The 12,292-nt window shown below is 56.5% G+C and overlaps 2 protein-coding genes across 19 annotated transcripts in view; one reads left to right on the top strand and one right to left on the bottom strand.

Annotated features, from left to right (window-relative positions):
- The first annotated feature begins 257 nt into the window (after positions 1-257).
- Nat8l (N-acetyltransferase 8-like) lies at positions 258-6,893 on the top strand. The gene is made up of 3 exons (NM_001191681.1): positions 258-624; positions 1,786-1,950; positions 4,147-6,893. Exons 1-3 carry the CDS (start codon positions 258-260, stop codon positions 4,512-4,514), a joined length of 900 nt encoding a protein of 299 aa, NP_001178610.1. The 3' UTR covers positions 4,515-6,893.
- Positions 6,894-10,509: 3,616 nt separating this feature from the next.
- Haus3 (HAUS augmin-like complex, subunit 3) overlaps positions 10,510-12,292 on the bottom strand; it is a 171,977-nt gene continuing 170,194 nt past the window's right edge. For 13 of the 18 annotated variants that reach the window (XM_063273606.1, XM_063273602.1, XM_063273609.1 and 10 more), the window contains 2 exons: positions 12,119-12,180; positions 10,510-10,842 (listed from right to left, as the gene is read on the bottom strand). In XM_063273606.1, the coding sequence (XP_063129676.1) occupies positions 10,652-10,842; positions 12,119-12,180 (253 nt within the window). In that variant the 3' untranslated portion in view covers positions 10,510-10,651. Of the gene's footprint in view, positions 10,843-12,116; positions 12,181-12,292 lie in introns of those variants that run through there. The other 5 variants (XR_010057411.1, XR_010057415.1, XR_010057410.1 and 2 more) reach the window with 3 other exon arrangements.

The following is a 12,292-nucleotide window of genomic DNA, read 5'->3' as shown; positions in this document are numbered from 1 at the left end:
TGCAGTGGACGCTAGGACCCTGCGGGACCCCGGGCGCCGCGACTGCACCGGCGCCGCTGCATTATAAATACTTCTCCAAAATGCGGCGCAGCTCCCTGCGCGCGCCCCGGCCGCCCGCCGCCTCCGCCCTGCGCCCCTGAGCTGCTGCCGCCGCTGCCGCCGCCGCGGGTCCGAGGGCGCCGCGCCCTTGCCCTGGGCTCGGGCTCTGCCCGCCGCCGCCGGCTCGCGTCCCCGCGCTGCGCCGCCCGGCCGGGTGCATGCATTGTGGGCCTCCCGACATGGTCTGCGAGACGAAGATCGTGGCTACGGAGGACCATGAGGCACTGCCGGGGGCCAAGAAGGACGCGCTGCTCGCCGCCGCCGGAGCCATGTGGCCCCCGCTGCCCGCCGCGCCCGGGCCGGCTGCCGCACCCCCACCCGCGGCAGGTCCCCAGCCCCACGGAGGCACCGGGGGCGCGGGGCCGCCGGAGGGGCGCGGCGTGTGCATCCGCGAGTTCCGCGCAGCCGAGCAGGAGGCGGCGCGCCGCATCTTCTACGACGGCATCTTGGAGCGCATCCCCAACACGGCTTTCCGAGGCCTGCGGCAGCACCCGCGCACCCAGCTGCTCTACGCCCTGCTGGCGGGTCAGTGCGCCGCGCGGGGCGGGGGGCCGGCAGGGCTGCGGCAGTCCCGCTCCGGGTCCGGCTCCAGCGGGCCGGTCCAGCGGACCCCTCCGGGGACCGTCGCGCTAGACTCTCTTTGCCTTCCTTCTGGGTCCCCATGTCGGAGTCCCGGTGCCGCGTCCGTGCGCTGGACCGGCTGGGAGGAGACCCGATGCACCCGCGGCGCAGCGCTCCGGGCTTTCGGCCAAGGGGCCTGGGCCGGGCGTGGGAACCGGCGCGGGCTGAGTGCAGGGCGCTGCGGACTGGGAAACACTGGGTTGGCAACTCAGTCCGCGGCGCCCGTTCTCTCCGTCGCGGGGCATCCCGGGTGGGGGCGGCGTGACAGGGCAGGTAGCGCTGCAGCTGCGGCCCGGCGCGACAACTATATATAATCTGCGGGCGGGGGAGGCCGCCTGAGGCTCAAGTGCTAATTTATGACGGGAAGACAGCCAGCTCCGCGGGGAGCCAGGGAGACTGTTCGCCAGAGTCAGGGCTAAAGGGAGGGTACCCTTTGCTGTCTTGAAGCACACCCCCTCCCATTTCATGCCATCCCATTCTGCAGATGAGGAGCTTGAGGCAACTCACCCAAGGTCATTCAAAGGAGGCAACTTTTGCTCTTGCGCGTTTTCCTCCTCCACAGCATAAATGAAGTTGGAAACAGTGTGGTGCTTGTTGCCTGACTCTGTCAGCCTAGTGGGCTCCGGAGCTGCCCAGGGAGGGCTCTAGTTGGATTCCTTCACAGCCCGGCTGCGCAGGATGACCTGCTTGGTTAGGCAGTGCCCTGGTGTCTCTGTCCAGCTCTTTGACTTAGCACCAGGATAGGTGAAGTAGGCAGGAGCTCCTTTGGAAACTGGGGGAACCAAGGGCTGACCAGCACTGGTCTGGCCTAGGCTGTATTGTGGACCTTTGTTTCAGGTTGTGAAGGTAGCAGGTGTTTACGCCAGAGAGCTTGGAAATGAGGAAGCGTAGAGAGGGACTGCGGCCATGACTGCTACAAAGAGAAACAGTCCCTGGTGGGGAGCATCCCTAAGCACTGATTTACCAAGGTGGTTTGGACTCCGGGTGCTGCGGGACCTGCCCGTGTCCAGCCTGGCCGCGTGCCCCTCTGCACCTGCCACCTCACCTGTGCTCCCTTGCCTGCAGCCCTCTGTTTTGCTGTGACCCGCTCACTGCTGCTGACATGCCTGGTGCCGGCCGGGCTCCTGGCCCTGCGCTACTACTACAGTCGCAAGGTGATTCTGGCCTACCTGGAGTGTGCGCTGCACACGGACATGGCTGACATTGAACAGTACTACATGAAGCCACCTGGTGAGTTCTGGAATGCTCCACTCTGCCTATTCCCTCCCTCTTCACCTTCAGACACAAGAGTGCCTGGGCTATGGGATCCTGATGTCCTGAGCCTTCTGAATGACTGAGGCCTCTAGCTAAGGGTGGAGTGTCAGCAGGGAGAGCCAGAAAGAGGTCCTTCCCTCGGTGGCCTAGATCCACCGTGTCCTCCGTTGGATACTTTTTCCTGGTACCTGCTGTATGTTGCGGGTGAAGTCCTGGCTGGATCCTGAGCCAGCCCAGAGTGCCCCAGGGCCGGGGAATCCTGGGTGGCACAGGAGGTGTCCCAGGGAGCAGGTGATTGAGCAGGGCCCAGGCCTTACTTGGCCTCCTGGCTAGATTAGACTAGTGAACCATGAGGTATTATCCCAGAGCCCAAGGCTTTCTGTACAAAGAGAGTCTGGGACTCTGGTCTATGGGCGCTGGAGACTGTTCTCTCTCCCAGGCAAGCCATGAAGCAGGCTGGGTTGTAGGAACCAGAAGAGAGAGACATTTTGGGGATGTGAAGGGCTGAGCATAGGGGACTGGCCAGCAGCAACCAGGTCTATTTCAAGGAAGGGCAGCTGCTCTGGCCTTGCCAGCTATAGTTTTTGCCTGTTCTTCCTCAGTGGTCCCATCCTGTACCCCAGTGTCCTGTTCAGCTGGCCTTGGTGCCTGCTGTTCTCCTCAGTCCTTACCCACATTCAAATACAGCTTCCAGTCCTCTGCAGGGCCCTCGACCTACCTGCCTCTGCTTGGGAAGAGAAGGTGGAAAATGGCTGAAGCGGGCTTCAGTAGATAGCATGAGTAGATGGGTGTGGTCAGAGGTTCCTGTCCTGTGTTCTGTCTGAACGGCAGGCCCCTCCAGGGTTGCTAACCCTTGAACATTTGCTGGGTATACAGGACCCCACAAAAGCTAATACTGGACATCAGCTAACTGGGCTGTGTAGATTTGTGGAAATTCTTATGCAAGTTGGGAAACAAATCCCGGGAGGAGTGACAACTGGGTATTAGAGGAGTCCTGACCTCTGGTCTGGTTGTGTGGTTGGGTGTGAGGGCAGCTGGTAAGAGGGCAATTGGCCTATGGGGTTAGGGAAGTCCTAGAGGCTCTGGGACCAGGGCCCTCCATGAGTTGGCAGCTTTCTCTGCTATACTGGTGGAGGGCGAGCAGGCAGCACCCTCAGCTGTAGAGCACTGAGTCTGCACTGGAAAACCTGGCTTCCTAAGAGGTGAGAAGTTAGGAAGGAGTGCTGCTGGGTGAGGACAAATACCGGTGCAGAGCGTTTGGGGGACAGGTGGTCCTTTGAAGGAGGCTGGAGGTGGAGTGGGTAAGGCCAAGGGAGGCCAGATCACACACAGCACAGTCACTCTCTTGGCTAGGCCAGACGCTCCCTCTCTCCTATAGTCCCTGAGCTGTCATCTTTCAGAACAGTCTCTGAGTATTCCCTTGACCGTGGACCTGTAGTTGATGGTGACTGGATTCCCCATGCCTTGTGCCCTTCGGGATTTCTCCCATCCAAGCTCCTTGTTCTCACCCTTTCCCTTCTTGTAGGGGTGAGGGTGGGATGGCTTCGCTGTAGGTGGGGATGGTTGGCCTGGCTCATTGCCCTGTGGTGGTTGGGTTACTGGGGTTGGGGGGTGTGGCTGACTGTACTCCCTCACTGGGTTATAAAACCGTTCTTCTGGGTCTCATTCAGTTCTATCCCTGCAAAGATACTGGGGGAGGAGTACGGCAGGCCAAGGGCTGGGGTTCAGAGTATGTCAGCAAGACATATTCTACCCTGTGACCCTGGCTGTGGTTGTCTGTGGTTTTTCAGGTGGTCTGGGGTTAGGAACCTGCTTCATCAAGGCCTGTCCAGCTCCTAGGCACCTCCAACTACTATTCTGGTCAGGATAAGAGAGACTCGGGCTGGAACTGATGGTGTCTGCTTGTGATGTGGGATCCAGTCATGCAGAGTTGGGCAGGTTGGCCTGGACTGAGGCTTGAGGAGTATTCTTGCTGCTCAGAGGGTGTACACGAGGCAGGTTATCCTAAATCATGGCCTCCTGTGGTGTTCAAAAGAGCCAAAAGGTGGATCTGGGTACTGGAGGATTGAGCATCATTGTGATATCTTGACTTGGCACCCAGCTGGAATGGGCAGCTCTGAGGTCTTTGCAGCCTTCCATGCAAAGTGTTCCTGACTGTCATGTCCTTCCTAGGTTCCTGTTTCTGGGTGGCTGTGCTGGACGGCAATGTTGTGGGCATCGTGGCGGCTCGGGCCCATGAGGAAGACAACACAGTGGAGCTGCTCCGCATGTCCGTGGACTCGCGCTTCCGCGGCAAAGGCATCGCCAAGGCCCTGGGCAGGAGGGTGTTGGAGTTTGCCATGCTGCACAACTACTCTGCAGTGGTACTGGGCACCACAGCCGTTAAGGTGGCCGCCCACAAGCTCTATGAGTCACTGGGCTTCAGACACATGGGCGCGAGTGATCACTACGTGCTGCCTGGCATGACCCTCTCGCTGGCCGAGCGCCTCTTCTTCCAGGTCCGCTACCACCGCTACCGCCTGCAGCTGCGCGAGGAGTGACCACCACCACCTGCCCACCACCCTGTCTGCCCCCGTCCACCTCTGCCCTCCTGCTCGCTGCCTAGTGCGGCCCTGCTTTCCAATGCTCACCTTGGCGTTTGTTTGGGTTTTCCTTTTTCAGCATCCTGCTGGTTCACCACCTGGCTGGTTCTGGAGCCACAGGGTCCCAGTCCAGAGTGCTCAGCAGCAGCACTCTGGTGGGGTGGATTGTCTGCAGCTATGGCCCTTGCCTCCCCAGCCCATCAGAGTGGCTCATCATGCCTTGAAGAGTAGCATTGTGGACCATCTGAACTATCCACAAAGCTGCCCAGCCTGCCTCCATCAGGGAAGGACTAGCTTTGCCCATCAAGCACAGAACCTCTACAACAACCCCCCCAAGGAGCAGAACCCTGGCCCCAGCCAGGCTAAGGCCCAGCTATTGGCCTCTGGAAGAATGGTCTGCTGGGCTGGCCAGCCACTGCCCCATGGGAGGCCAAGCTGGCCTCAGGCCCTGCTTTGCCCTGTGCATGCTAAGGACATGGCCTGGCTGCAGCATGCCGCATGCCACAGCCCCCTGCCCCGCTGCCCGCCCAGCCTGGACTTCAGGCCTGAGCTGGTGAGCTCCCTTGTCCTGTCCTGAGCTGGCCTCTGGAGGGCCTACCTGCCTGACCCTGTCTGCTCTCTGGTGGGGCCTGGCCTGGCCTAACCTGGCTCTATTCACTCCTGCTTTGCTTTGAAATCATCTTACCTCTTTCCCTTTTCAGTCCCTGTGCCTCCTTGCTCTGGCTGACTTGGCTGGTCACCTGGGTCTGGCTCCTGTAGCAATCCACTGCACAGCATGGTGGGGATTTCATGGGGAGGGGGAACACCTCCCCCAATACCTGTTAGATCAGGTGGCCACCTCCCAGCTGCCTGAGGTCCCATGGCCTCATGCTGTCTGTGGGGTCTGCCCTGTGAATGTAACTAGCCCAGGCTGTTGTTGGCAATGCCTGCCACAGCTTCTCCCAGCCTGAAACAACCCATTCTCTAATAAGTTACGTAGACAGAATAGCACTCTGCATGACTTTAATTCCTGGGACAAAATGGTAGTTTGAGCCTCCAGACACACATCTGTGTGGTGCTAGCATATGCACGGTCTCTGGCCCCATTTGATGGGGGTGGGTGGCCGGGTAGGTGGAAGATTTCATTTTGAAGTATGGAAGGAGACTCTAATTTAGTGTAAATGCCCCCAAAGTGCTCTCACAACACAAAGCTTATGAGGCTCAGGCTGCCCCTTGACTCCTTGTGTGCAGGACTGAGGGGACTGGAGGGTCTGAGAGCCTCATAGGAAGGGCTGGGCACTGCTTTGGGGGCAGGAGCTGGTGGTTGGGGTAGGTCCAGCCTCCCACTACAGACTACTCTGCTAGGCCATCTCTTCTCCTCGTTTCTCCTTTTTGAGGTCCAATTTAGAATCCAGCCTAGATGGGGGTGGGGATGGCCTAGGACAGGGAGAGGCAGTAGCTGGCAGTGTTCATGCGCCAGCTGAAACTTGGACTTAGCTTTAGTGCAGGGGGTGCATAAAGGCCCATACACACTCTCCTGTGTGGGGCTTGGGGTGAGGAGTGGCAGGCTAGGTAGACCATAGAGCTGGGCCCCTGGCACCAAGGCTGCAATGTTAGAAAGGCTCTTTAGAGTTAATGAGTTGGTGGAGCAAGCCCAGCTTCCTGAGGGGCCTTTTGTCCTGTTAGCAATTGAGGCATTTGCAGAACACTGTACAGACCCCGCTCTCCCCTGTACATTCCTCCCTGGTGGTGCCCGGTCCCCACTTGGGGATGGGAGTTTTGTAGACTGTACAGAAATCGGCACCCTATTTTCTTGCAGCTCTCAGATTTTGTTAATCTGGATTATACAGACAGACGTAAAGTGTTTTAGCAAAATGGAAAACAAACAGTTGTGCCTTTTTTCTCTTTTCTGTTTGGATTGGTCTCGGCTCGGGGCTAGTTTTAGTTGTTGTGGGGGTGTAGGGACTGCTGGTGTCTGAGGCCTGGGTGGGCCTAAGTGGGAGCCAGGTCTGCTGGACACCACCAGCTGCCAAGGCTTCTCTGATCCTGTGCCTTTGGGGCCTGCAGTCTGGGGTTGGAAGGTATGGCAGAGCACTGGGATCACATGTGCACAGAGCATGGGGACCCTGTAGCCACCCATGTCTCTTTGATACTGACCTGGGATGAGCTCATAGTAGATTTCTCCATCCTAGGAACTTGGGGGGAGGTGTGGTCCTTCTGGCCTCTTGGCACCTATCTGTTCAAGGGGATCTCTTCCCTCTGAACAACCCATGGATAAAGGGAAGTGCGCTGGGCTCGCGAGTATTCATTGCCTTCTGTTGCTGCCAAGACTTGGTAGAGATTCCAGGAATGGATGGTGGGGTAGGTTCCAGCTGCACCAGGATGGAGCCTCACCAGGCAGTACGTAGCTTGGTAGGGCCTGAGGCCCTGGAGACATACCTGTCTCCCTGGGCCGGAGGAAGCCGAGTGCGCTGATGACTGGGCCTGGCCATGTCCACTCCATCATCCCAGCCAGAGCTATGTGCTCTGCATATGTGCACTTGATGTCAAGTTTCCGTTTGTTGAGATTCTGATGTTTCTTCTACCTCTGTGGAGACCCTCCTCCTCCCTGCTTCACTTGGTGGGCATGTGCTTGGTGGCCCTCCTCTGAGTTTGCTGGCCATCTCTCCCTCCCTCTGGCCTCCAAGCACCCGAGGTGGCCAGCACCTGTACTCTGGAGCCAGCCTAGGGTCGGGCCCTGTGCTCAGGATCTGTGGCTTCCAGGAGTCCTATTTGCCCTAGAGTAGGGCCGGGGGAGGGGGATGATAGAATGCCAGTGTTGGATGACCCTACAGCATAGATGTGGTATACCATTGCTTGACTGTCCCCTGGCAGCTCCCACTGCCAGGTATGTCTCTGCAGATGCCTAGTCTCTGCTGTTTGGCTAAGAGGCTGGCCTGCATGTGCAAAGATCTGCCGCGTGAAGGGTGGGGCAGCACAGTCCTGAGTGTAGTGAGGCCATGCCCTGGTGGCCACGGCAGCCTCTTCCATGTCCTGATCTTACCGCTGTGCTTACCCTTCACTCTAGCATTGTCCTGAGGCTGGGCAGCAGCTGAGGGATGTGCTAACTTGGCTGAGGTGGTAAATGACTGGCTCTGGCAAGGAGGCCCCATGAATAACAGGTTAGTCTCAGGGGCTTGGACAGTTCCCATCCTGCACAGTTGCCCTTCCTGAGATAAGGGGATAGGTGAGAGAACAGAATCAGGGATACACCTGAGGTGAGCTTGGGTTTTGGCCCGGTGCCTGGGACTCAACAGACCATAGGACCATCACTTGTTGCTGGAAAACATGCTGCCCATTCCTATTTGCCTTTCCCAGCCCCAGGTAGCCCCATGGTCACAGCTTCCTGGAGCTGGCTTCCAGAGCTGAGCCTGTGGCTAGAGGCCTGGGTACAAAAGTTTTTGGGTTTTGCTAGTGTCCCAGGCTTCTTGGGGGCTGGATGTGACCTTCTAGCTGGGTAGGAACTGTGCAGCACCCACGAGACCATCTTCTTGTCAGGCCCAAGGGGCAGGCTGAGAGGGTTGACCTGAGATGATTGTGTCTCTCTGTCCATGGTAGCAGTGCTGCTGGCACCTGTTGCTACTGCCCTCTTGGTCCGTTGTGGCCTCAGCGATGGTTCTGTCCTTGTCTCTTGGCTACACTGTATGCTGGATGTGGGGCAGACCCTGAGCTGTGCTGCTCTTTGGTGCTGCCATCACTGTGCTTCCAGCAAGGGAGGGGTCCGTGACAGTGGGTGGAACTTGCTTGAAGCTGGTGGAAGATGAGCCTTGATTTACCACTGTTGGATGTATTTTTTTTTAAAACAGCAATAATTAGCCATTTTAAAGAAGGGGTTTACCTGCATAAATGTGCATGCCCATTGTGTATGTGCATCTGTGCACATGTGAGTATGTGCATCTGAGAGTATGTGTTTGCATGGTGAGTGAGTGTGTGTGTGTGTGTGTGTGTGTGTGTGTGTGTGTGTGTGTGTGTAGGAACTGTGCAGCACCCACGAGGCCATCTTCTTGTCAGGCCCAAGGGGCAGCCTTCGAGAGTTGACCTGAGGTGCACGCACGCACACACACAAGCACATGTCATTTGTGATCATGTGCTCATGTGACTATATGTGCCCAAGAAATCACATTCGTGTGTTGCATGTGTGTGAGCTGGTGTGAGTACGTGTGGGCATCTCCATCCATGTATGAATGTGTGCATGTGTATGTTTGTATGTGCACATGAGTAGCAGTGGGAGGGAACCTGTGGGGATGGTTTCTGATCTGGGAGGCACTTTGTGGTAAGAAGCAGGGTCTTGTGGTTGTCTCTCACTATGCCCATTCCTACCCTGCCCTGCCCGGCTCCATGTGAATGTAGCACAACCCCACCAGGCCAGCTGAACCTCTGCTGGTCCTCACCTCTGTCCTCTCCCCCACAGCTGAGGGGAGGGTAGAGGAGCTGGAGGTCCCTTGGACAGGACAGGGACTGGGTTTGGCCAGGGTGCAGAGGGTATGGCACAGTGGTAGGTCTCACTGTTGTGGTTTGTTCCTGAATTTGTACTGTGAGCCCATGATGGGGTGGGGTGTCCTGAGACCCCAGGATGTGCCAAAATAGCCCCTAGGGCCAGGTGAAGAGCCGAGTTCCCAAGAAGACAGGCTGGGGGCCCAAGTGGGTGTGTGCCCCTGCCTGCACGGCCCCCAATGCTGCTGTTTTTCAATAAAACCAGAATTGAAGGAACCTGGCTCTGTGCTTTTCTGAGGCACCTCCTGGGGTGGATGTACTGGCTTTCCCTTTCTCTGGGCTTTTTATGCCTGTGTTTGGCTGAGCTGGACACTGGAGCAGGAGTGGAATTATTAAGGCAAGGTTAGGGCCTTGGTATCCTTGTGGAGTTGAGGCCCCTTCCCAAAACTATTACCAAGCTCAACCTCCCATGATGCTCTCTCCCCCACTAGGAAAGAGGGGCTTGAGTTTCTCTCTTCCAGGGATGGTTAGGGGCTGTAGCCTTTCATGATTTCCTAAGCATGGTAGATATAGAGGCAGCAGCCAGACTATAGGACAACTTGGCTGTAGGGTGGAGAGGTAGTGGGGGTGGAGTGGTGGTGAGGGTGGAGGGGTGGGATTGCCTCAGGCCCAGCAGCAACCAGAAGGTTTTACCATATGCTGGTTTCCTATAGTTTTTGGGCAACTGAACTTCAGGTACAGCTGAGACACCTCTGGTCTCAGCCCTACTGTTCTGACCTAGGTCTGGTAGATATTCACCACTGGGCTTATGGGGGTTGGATCCATGAGGAGTTTCACTCTTCTGGACTCTGTGGTGCTGGCAGCCTCCTGCTGTGTGGCTCCATATAACCCCTGCTGCTGTCTACTTGTCTACCAACATGCATCTTAGGAATGGATCCTAAGATGAGATTTGGATCTTCACAGGTATCAGTGTTGGCCAGGTTGAGGGGTAGACGTCTCAGTGAATGAAGACATGCATTCTTTACACCCGTCAGACCCTGTGCAGCTACCAGCCAGTCTTGTCAGTAGGGAGACTCTTGAAGGCTGGGGGAGGGTTTCCAAAACTCAGACACTAAGCTCAGCCCCTGGACATCTTTCTAGGACTTTCCTCTGGAACAATGTAACCATGGCAGTGGTCAGGAGCTGCCCTTCCCAGAGGTAGAGGGACTCGGTGATCTTTTCTTGGGCTTGGGTGACATAACAAAGCCCATCTTTGAAACCTAAGCAGAAGGCTACCTGCCATGAAGCTGGCCTTTTATCTTAAACCTTGTGGTGCCCTCCCAGTGCTAGACATCAGCTCCCTTACTGGACATGGTCCATACTGGATTATGTTGGCACAAAGAAGAATATGGCCTGGGTGGACACTCATCAAGGGCCAAATGCTCAGCTTCTTGACGAGCAGACTGTATGTTGTATACATGGGTGTGTACCCATAGGAAGAAACCACTCGCACATGGATACAGTCAGCTTCTCATTAGGCATTTACTTCAGGTACCCTAGTTGTTCCACAAAGGGTTAATGTAGCCTGTATAGTTTAGCCCTCATAGAGTGCAAGCTTGTGACATGGGAAAAGGCTGTAGGATGGATTGGTGGAAACAAACTCTCTCATTCCACTGTTGCCCAGGGATACAGATACGCAGGATGAAAGAAAAAGCCCTTTATGGGGGTAGGAAGCAGGGACCTCACTGGTTGCTGGACTGTTGCTGGGAGATGGGTCAGGCTGAGCCCAGGGTCTCCTGCAGTGGGGTCAGGTGTCCCCATGAGCGGCCAATACTCAAGTTCACCTTTAGGGGCACCTGTGGGGTGACAACCAGAAATGAGCTCCAAGGAGAAACCCAGCCACCTCCCAGGCCCCATGCAGGTTGATGAGGAAGCAGTGCTCAGGGACACTCATCCCGGCATACATATGGACACTCAGATGTAAAGTCCCATGTTCCCTGTTGTAAGCTCACATGCATGGACCATGGTGGACCTCCCTATCTACCAGGTCTCAGCCAGTGTGTAGGCCTACAGGGCACCCAGGCATGGTGCTTTAGGGCAGGAATGTCTTAGTACAACATGTGCTCACCCTGTCAGGGGGCAGAAGACCCTGACTAAAGGTGGGCTTTTTCACAAGGCATTAGACAAAGCCACCTTGTCAGAAGAAAGGGGCTGGCCCTCAGCTGTTTGCCACAGTCTTCTGCCTCATGAGGGCCCCCTGATGGCAGCTAAATTTAGTTTCCTTGGCTTCAAGCTCCTCCCTCAGCACCTACTTCTTGGTTCACCACAGGCATTGTAGGTGTTGTAGACTACCTCGGTTAGGAGGAGTCCTGCCACCAACTGGGTAAATATGTCGCTCCTTGACTCTGCCACTTGGCCACCTAGAGGCGTGTCATGTCTGGTGTGCTATAGGGTGTCTTTCAATAAAGGGAAAAGTGAGTAGGCAGAGCCTTTTCCAGGAAGATCTCAGAGCCTGTGAGCAGAAGCCAAGGCTGCTCTGAAAGGTGGTCAGCCATCTTCTGTGGCTCTGCTCAGTTCTGAGGGATCCACTGGGCTGGATTCTTTACTAAATGAAAAGATGTGTTTCTGGTACCATCTGGGTGGCTCTACAGGTTTCAAGGCCCCCACCTGTGCTCACTGCCTGGTTACCCATACTGCTCTGGGGAGCCTATGCTGAGACATCCAAAGGTCTTTTCTTGACAAGAACCCAGAACTACCTCTAAGCAGTGTCTAGGCAGGTGAGAGTGGGCTTGTGCTTAGACGTGTCCTGGGGTGCACTTGGAGTAGGTGGGCCTGGTGCTCACACCTTCAGTGATGCTGAGTCTCAGGGAAGAGGTTTAGCCAGAGGCTGGTAGGAGAAACAGCAGATACCCATGGTGGTGGCTTCTTACCAGGGAGCAGCCAAGTAGGAAAGGGTTCCTCAGCAGGGCAAGTGTGGGCTGGAAGGGCAGTAGTCCTGGTGCATAAGACTGAAATTTGCCTTCCTCCTTGCCCTCCTGGCCTCTGGGGCTGGGATAGTGCCTTCTTGCCCACCCTGAGCTGACTCGGGTATAAGGGATAGAGCAGCGATGCTGGGCAGATGTGTTTCCTTACCTGCAGCTGCAGTTCCAAGGTCTGTACCTGTTGCAAGGACTCCATGATCCTTCTGACAAGAGCTAGAACAGGAAAGCAGTTGCTTACAGGCTGTGTAGGTCAAGGTCTGGCCAGCCTTCTGGCTTCCAGGCCCCAAGAGTTGAGGATTGAGGAACCTACAGGCTTAATGCTGCC

This window comes from Rattus norvegicus, chromosome 14 (genome assembly GCF_036323735.1).
Source record: "Rattus norvegicus strain BN/NHsdMcwi chromosome 14, GRCr8, whole genome shotgun sequence".
Taxonomy (NCBI): domain Eukaryota; kingdom Metazoa; phylum Chordata; class Mammalia; order Rodentia; family Muridae; genus Rattus; species Rattus norvegicus.
The sequence above is the reverse complement of the archived record's forward strand: the minus strand, read 5'-3'. Positions and strand labels throughout refer to the sequence as shown.

What these genes read in the sequence shown, in the direction of transcription:
- Nat8l (NM_001191681.1), top strand. Translation starts at nt 258, where the DNA reads ATGCATTGTGGGCCTCCCGACATGGTCTGCGAGACGAAGATCGTGGCT. An exon ending in GCTCTACGCCCTGCTGGCGG is followed by an intron (nt 625 to 1,785) that starts GTCAGTGCGCCG and finishes CCTTGCCTGCAG; the next exon opens with CCCTCTGTTTTGCTGTGACC. An exon ending in GTACTACATGAAGCCACCTG is followed by an intron (nt 1,951 to 4,146) that starts GTGAGTTCTGGA and finishes TGTCCTTCCTAG; the next exon opens with GTTCCTGTTTCTGGGTGGCT.